General features: G+C 45.6%; 3 protein-coding genes across 4 annotated transcripts in view; 1 reads left to right on the top strand and 2 right to left on the bottom strand.

The window, feature by feature from the left end:
* Window positions 1-1,136, top strand: part of cops7a (COP9 constitutive photomorphogenic homolog subunit 7A) — a 22,239-nt gene extending 21,103 nt beyond the window's left edge. The window contains exon 8 of the mRNA XM_036216100.1: window positions 1,044-1,136. Coding sequence (XP_036071993.1) covers window positions 1,044-1,086 — 43 coding nt within the window. The 3' untranslated portion in view covers window positions 1,087-1,136. The remainder of the gene's footprint in view (window positions 1-1,043) is intronic.
* Window positions 1-2,197, bottom strand: part of pianp (PILR alpha associated neural protein) — a 6,484-nt gene extending 4,287 nt beyond the window's left edge. Inside the window, exons 1-4 of one of the 2 annotated variants that reach the window (XM_036216101.1) lie at window positions 1,791-2,197; window positions 1,293-1,343; window positions 709-1,118; window positions 290-368 (exon numbers count right to left, since the gene is read on the bottom strand). In XM_036216101.1, the coding sequence (XP_036071994.1) occupies window positions 290-368; window positions 709-1,118; window positions 1,293-1,303 (500 nt within the window). In that variant the 5' untranslated portion in view covers window positions 1,304-1,343; window positions 1,791-2,197. Of the gene's footprint in view, window positions 1-289; window positions 369-708; window positions 1,119-1,292 lie in introns of both variants that reach the window. The other variant, XM_036216102.1, reaches the window with a different exon arrangement.
* Window positions 2,198-2,346: 149 nt separating this feature from the next.
* Window positions 2,347-6,939, bottom strand: part of si:ch211-154o6.3 (uncharacterized protein LOC563854 homolog) — a gene marked incomplete in the record, with an annotated part of 9,075 nt that continues 4,482 nt past the window's right edge. The window contains 9 exon segments of the mRNA XM_024267811.2: window positions 2,347-2,578; window positions 3,632-3,720; window positions 3,833-3,998; window positions 4,139-4,261; window positions 4,333-4,555; window positions 5,054-5,142; window positions 5,425-5,514; window positions 5,610-5,696; window positions 6,013-6,134. Of these exon segments, the coding sequence (XP_024123579.1) occupies window positions 2,496-2,578; window positions 3,632-3,720; window positions 3,833-3,998; window positions 4,139-4,261; window positions 4,333-4,555; window positions 5,054-5,142; window positions 5,425-5,514; window positions 5,610-5,696; window positions 6,013-6,134 (1,072 nt within the window).

Here is a 6,939-nt window from a genome sequence, read left to right as displayed (position 1 = left end):
CTTCTAACTCTTTGATGTAGTCATAATCCCAACTCCAACAACAATCAAATTTCTATAAATCTTAAAAAACTACATATAAAGTACAAACATTAGGGATCTTCATACCTAAATGCCTTTTTAACAAAATAAAAACTTCTTTGGCAATAACCCCTGAGCTGTTTTCTTTAATCAATATGTTTCCTGACCAGCATCCGCCTCACTCAGGAAAAATCCCTCATTAATATTCAGCAAAGGCCACTTCATAATTAATGTATTCATACACAGAACATTTTGGAGTTCGGATTCCTACCAGAGTTTGGCTGTAATGACAACAGCTGTCAGGATGAGTAGCGACGAGATGGTCACGGTGACGTAGAACTGAGGGTCCACTGTAACACACACACATCAAGTTACTCGTCTTTAAGTGAAAAAACAAATTTAAATAACTAGTCTTTTCAGATATAGTATTGAATGTGTACGCCTCCAACTGAAACAACAATCCAGAGACGTCTCCTCTTTTTTTGCAGTTTTGACAGGAGCCAATTCCTCTTTGTATTGTTGGGTTTAAGGCACCTCCCCGCCTCAGACTCAGCCAGCTGCACTCAGTGGGACGGCAGCTTTCGCCCTGGTGACAGCTAATTCCTCGGAGGACCTCTGATGCACTCACACGGTTGTCCACTCAAGCCACCTTTATTCAGAAATCCTTCATGCGCATCTCCTGGTGCCCACCTTCCTCAGGCTCCGTCTCCTCCGCCTCTGTCCCTCCATTCTCCGCCTCCTCGTGGTCCCTAGACTCCAGCGGTGCCTTCTCTTGGGGGTGCATGCCTAAATCAGGGTAAATCCAGTCCTCAGGTGTGGCGGTGCTGACCTCCTGCTGGCTCCCATGCAGGTGGAGGTAGTCGGTTTCCTGGCTGGGGAGGAAGTGGTTGGTTTCATCCTCCAGAGGCTGAGTGGGACCCCACACCACTGCCCACGGCGGGGTGGTAGTGACCTGGGCTGTCACGGACAGCTGGACTGACAGAGTGTCCACCTGCTCCTCAACTTCGCTGTCGTCACGGTTACAGGTGGAGGGCTGTGTCACCAGAGCAACCAGGAGGAGAGAGATGAGAGCAGCGAGTCGTGTGACAGGAGAGATGGAGCTGGAAGAAAATTTGGAGGTAAAAGAAGAAGAAGAAGAGGTGATGGAGGGATAGAGAGAGAAAACTCATCGCCCACAGGCAACCTGCAAGACCTCAGCCGCTCAGACATTGATTATAGTGCCAGCCATCACTCAGAATGACATTTTATGCATCTACATCCCATGCTTATCTTACCATCTCTCCATCGCTTTGCTCTGTTCACTGAGACTCTTCTTCTCCGATCATCTATGCAAGATAAGACAGGAGGGCAAAGAGGGAAGGAGAGGAAGGGGGAGTGTCCTGATTTCTTTTTCTTAATCCACTTTGTCAGATAATAACCATGTAAACACACATGCCAGCACTAAGCCAATGCTGACACTTCTTCAAAAAGAGGAGCACATAAACACACACTCCAGAGCGCCGCGCAGCTTTGTGCAGAATCCACGCCTGCTTGCAAAAGCATCCAGAAGTAAACACTGTCTGATTTATTGTCATTACAGGGCACACACCTGAGCTCAGAAAAATTAATCATCATTAGAAGCATTACGCACGGACCCCGTACTTAGTGCGGCACTTTTGAGCCGAGAGACGCAACTTCTTATCAGCGACTGCTGCCTAAATGCCAAAGAAATGTCACGGAGACACACAAACACGCACACCAGCTCCCCGACACATATCAGTTATCAGGCTTACCTCTGGCAGTGAAAGGAGGGAATGAGAGAAGGAGACAGAGGGAAAGGCGGGAGATACAGAAAGCAAGAGTGGGGGAAAGAAAAAAAAAAAAGCATTGGTTGCCGTAGTGACTGAGGCATGTAGAGTCTGCTGGAGTAAGAGACGGGAGAGAAAACCATGTAGGGGAGGGCAAAAGACTGTAGGAAAGAGATTTAAATGCTAATTATGTTTTTTTTAAAGGTTCAATTAAACGGACAAAGAGAAAGAAAAACGAATTAGTCAAGGCAAATAGAAATGATAGCGAGGCTGACATTAATGAGATCATTTTGTGGGAGAGGTTAAAAAAGAAAGAAAGAAACTCTCCTAAGATGTTTACAAAATCAGCAAAGGACACCCCAGAGGAAAGGAGACGGCAAATAGGAGGTGGAGAAAAGGAATCAACGTGATGGAGCGAGATTTAATTAGCATTCATTTGCACAGCTTGCACCGGCAGAGAGGGGTGTTGAACCGACGTGTCAAGAAGATACAGGGTCACAGAGGGAGGGGGTAAAAAAAAAAAAATGACGAGAAATGCTAATTTAAAGGTGAGATGACAGCTTTATTGTGTGTGAAAATATTTACATGGAAAACAATCTGCGTCTTGTGCACACACACTAACACTTCATCTGTACGCTCTGCCTCTTCTGTCCTCTTCATGGCTGCAGGCCGCCACGTCCTCGCCACTGCTCACTGGAGAGCGCAGCGCAGCCACGAGCCTCCACCTTCGACCTCGTCGGGACCCTTGTCCTCTCCTTCCTCGTCATCGAAATCTAAATTCCACAAGAGTTCCTTTAGGATTTGCATCATCTAAAACAAACACCCCAATGTTCATCTTAGCAGCTCCGTTAAAGTCCCACAATTATTTTTTATTTTAAAAACACGTTACCAGTAGTGTTTTAATTATGGTAATGAAGCTTTTAACCAAAATTCCACAACCTAAATGTCTTAAAAAGCCATTTTTCATGTTGATCTGAAGCCTCTCTTTACAAAATCTCCTCTGAGGGGGCGTGTCTTTGGCCCCTCCGTCTGATTATGTTAGTTCTGTGTCAGTCTAGCATAAATCTTCACCGCTGCTAAATCAAAATGTCAAGCAATGTTGGTAATGTCCAGTCGTATGGTTCTGATCCGGATGTCAGCTCGGACAAGGAATTGAAGATCTTCATGGACTGAACTTCCTCCAAAATCCTGATTCTTTCTCCTTCCAGTTCACCAAAGACTCTTTTAGCTAATTCTCCAATGTTTATTGACGTTGCTGTAATTAATATATTCAATCTATTGATTTCTCAGAGCAGAAAATAATAAAAGCTAACATCAAAATGCTCTTTCATTGATTTACAATCCTTTCCAACTGCGGTCAAATGAGCCGCCGTTCACATTTCCATGGTCACATCAAGAAGCTCCGTGGAGTCTGGTGGAGATTTTCCAGCATTCTCAGTCCTGCTACCGTAAGTATTGGATGAAACTCACACCAAAAATCCAGTGACTGATTTGACCACAGAAATGTGAACGACTGCTCATTTGACTGCAGTCAATGTGAAGATACCATCTTCTCTTCTCCAGAACCTGAACTAGACACACTAGGAACAGATGAGGGTTTAGTGCATGTGCAGCATTAATAAATTCTCATTAACTCAAGCAGCCTGTCTGCGACAGTTTGATTGACGGCGATTTACAAGGAGAAATACTCGGAAATGCAAAAACAAAATGATTTCTTATTACATTTGTTCAAGAAAAATGCCACACATACATGTTAAAAACTCAAAAAACACGATTTTCATTGAAGGGGAACTTTAAGGGTTTCAAGAAAGCGTGAAGCCGCGTACCATCAGTCTCCTCATCCTCCTCTGTGTCTGCCTCCGACTCAAAAGAGCAGGAGTCCATTCGGCTGTCCCTCTTTACGGTGATGTCACCCCTGCAGTAAAAGCCATCATTACACATTTGTTGGTATAAGTTGTAAAGCACACATTCTGAATCCTGTTATGAAAGGAGCTTTTAGACTCAGTGATATTGAGTAGTGTCTCCACCTCTGCTTTCCAGAACTGGGGAGCTGCTCCCAAACGATGAGGTCTTGACCTCCAGTGACCCAGCGATGGTCTCCGCTCCCAGTGGTCCACGCCGCGAAGCAGAGGATTCTGGGAGCGTTTGACCAGGTCAGGGAGGCCAGGTACCGACACCGAGGCAGCAAGAACACTGGAGAGAGCAGAGAGGCAATTAAAGGTTTGGAAGTTAGTGGAGGAACTCAAAGTGCTTTCCATTTAGTCCTTTAAGCCCTCTCTACATTTTGACACTCTGAGATGAGAGAGCAACTCCTGATTCACACCGCGACTCACAATTAAGCCCGCTCTCTCCGTTCGCCAGGTCGTAGCTGGAGCCAATTAAGAGGCCTCCTGTCTGGTGAACACAATCTGTTACGCCGGTGATGCTGCTGTGATTGGTCAACCTGGATATCATTCCTGTGATAATTGGACAGATGTTAGGCTGGAAGGATTATGCAGATTTCGGCGCCGTCCGCTCCAGAGCTCACCTGTCCTCCAGTGTAGGATCTTGAGCCAGGCTCGACCGTAAGCCAAGAACACCCTGTCCCCCCGCGGGCTTAGGGTCAGACGGCCCCCCGCCCCCCCGCTGAAGCCTGTCACCTGGCCGCTCCAGTGGTGCAGCAGCCTCAGGGGGTCTCGATCCGAACACCTGTTTTCCCACACGGAGACGCCTCCCTCAGCCGAGCCGCTGAACACCAGCGGACCCTGAGACTGTGGAGGGCATTAGAGACACGGTTGTCATGGTGATCCGAGTCCTTACCCACTTAATGTGTGTGTTAGAGGAAAGAAAGTGAATCCATGTTTCAGCAAATAAAAAAAGTGTACAAATAATTTAAAGATGTTTCTGCGCCGCTGTCGGTTATAAATGGATTGTGCGCCGTGCATGATAAACGACAAAGAGATGACAGCGATGTGCTACATTTTCATGCTTTAGGCATTTTATGATGATTGCAAATAAAAAAAAGAAGTGAATTTGCAGCTCCTGGTTTTATTATTCATTAAAAGCCTTTCTTTTGCACAAAACACCCAGTATAGACAAGTTCTACTTCTTACATCTTAACAAATATCTTTGATTTCCATTTGAAAGCACTAAATAAAGAGAGCTGGGGATGATAAAAAAGTGTGGAAGTAGAAGCTTTTGATTACCTTTTCTTTAATTACTTGTATTTTCTGGACTTTTTAGTTTGAAATAGAGGAGGAGCCACACACCTGGATGGAGGTTACAGCCTCCTGGTGAGCGTTGACCGACTGACAGTTCTGAAAGGTCTGCCAGCTCCACGCCTGAACTTTCCCGCCGTCTACAAAGCAGGAGATTATGAGCTCAGTAAGTGATTATTGCCGGTTCTGGTTGATCCAACTGAGCCTGATGGAGGATTTAACCCCCCCTAACCTCCTGACAGCCGGTGCCACGGGGTTCAACTGCATGTTAGACTTGAACCCATAAAAACAGCCAGATGAAGTGTGGCGGGTAACAGGTACAGAATCAGACACCAGACATAAATCGGATGTGATACAACTACTTCAGGCTCCAATTAATTTGTTCACCAAGTCACAAGCCATCTGTCACTGCAGAGACACACCTGATCCAGTGATGATGTAGCCGTCCCCCTCTGGTAGGAAACAGAGAGAAGCCACGGCGTTGAATGTGTAGACCGATTTAACACACTGACCTGGAGGAGGAAGGGAAATAGTACTGACAGCGCGTGGGCTCACACATACATTAAAGTGTGCGTCCTGACACCTGTACATTATATGGTAAGCATACCGATGCTCAGGGCCCAGATCCTCACACAGCAGTCTGCAGAGCCACTCAAAATGAACCTCTCATTGTCAGACAATGACAGCGACCTGGCTGATGAGAAACAGAAGACAAAAGGTTATTAAAATATATATATATGAATCTATAATGAAACAAAATGAAAGCCGATCAATGCAAAGGAGCTCTGCACTTCTACAGTTTGATTCCAGAAGCAGGCGGGGGTGTGAGGAGGAGAGCTGCAGAGTCAAACGTGGAGAGGCTGCCGGCTTCAGACAGACGCTGAACTCTCTAAACGTGTCTGCGGAGGCTCTCTCTCGCCGGGGCTGATCTGATGAACCGCTCCTATAATTACCCGGCCGCAGGATACAGGCATTACTCAGCGACAGTCACAGCACATTTCTGTCCTCACCCAGCCTCTTGCAATACTCGGGGGGAGGCGCAGACAGACAGGTGACTCCGCCGGTGTGACCCCCCAAGTTCTTCTGCTGCGTTGCCGTGGGAACGTGCCACACCTTCACTGTGGTATCTCGACTGGGGTGGTTGGGAGTCGGGGCAGAGAGCAGAGGAAAGAGTTACAAGAAACGATGTGAGTAGAGGGATCAAAGCGGGGGCAGGAAGGCAAACACACAGCAGGGGGAAGGAGCCATGACCTCTTAAACACCCACTCTGATGAAAATCAAGCTCTTAACATGTTCCTGCCTGTGATGGAGGACAAGTATAAAGAAAATGATGCTCAAAATTACATTATTTATTCAAATGAGTCAGAAACTAAACACACAATAAAGGGCCTATATCATGATTTTCTTAAGCCTTTCAGAGATAACTATATCCATATATATCACCTTTGAAATACAAAACAACACATATTTCATGAAATATGAGTTATTTCCAGGAGCTCCTTTTCCTACCCAAAAGTAAAACGACGTAATCTCTGAGGTACGACCTTTAGCTCATTGTGGGTGCCGCCCTTTTCATGACGTCAACCTAGAGCCGGTTAACCGTTGTTGTTCCTGCAGGTTATGTGCAAGAAGAACCACTTCACCACAGATATAACACCCTTTCCACCTTAATCGTGGGAGGGATAACACATCAATATAAGGGTGGGGTCATCTGGACCCCATAAGAGCAAAATTGGGGTTGTTTTTTGTGAGGAAATAACATTTTATTTAACTTGAAAGCTCAAAAAAGTTGATTTTTGCATTATATAGGATTGGATTTGGTAGTAATGTATAGATGATTTCCCTTCTTATTCAGGTTGAAAATTGATCATGGAGGTAAAATAAATAATTACAGTTTGTGCCCAAATTCTATGACATTAAGTATTTTGTTTATCGGA

The sequence above is a fragment of the Oryzias melastigma genome, linkage group LG16, assembly GCF_002922805.2.
Source record: "Oryzias melastigma strain HK-1 linkage group LG16, ASM292280v2, whole genome shotgun sequence".
In the NCBI taxonomy this organism is placed as follows: Eukaryota; Metazoa; Chordata; class Actinopteri; order Beloniformes; family Adrianichthyidae; genus Oryzias; species Oryzias melastigma.
This window is presented reverse-complemented; position numbering and strand designations above follow the sequence as displayed.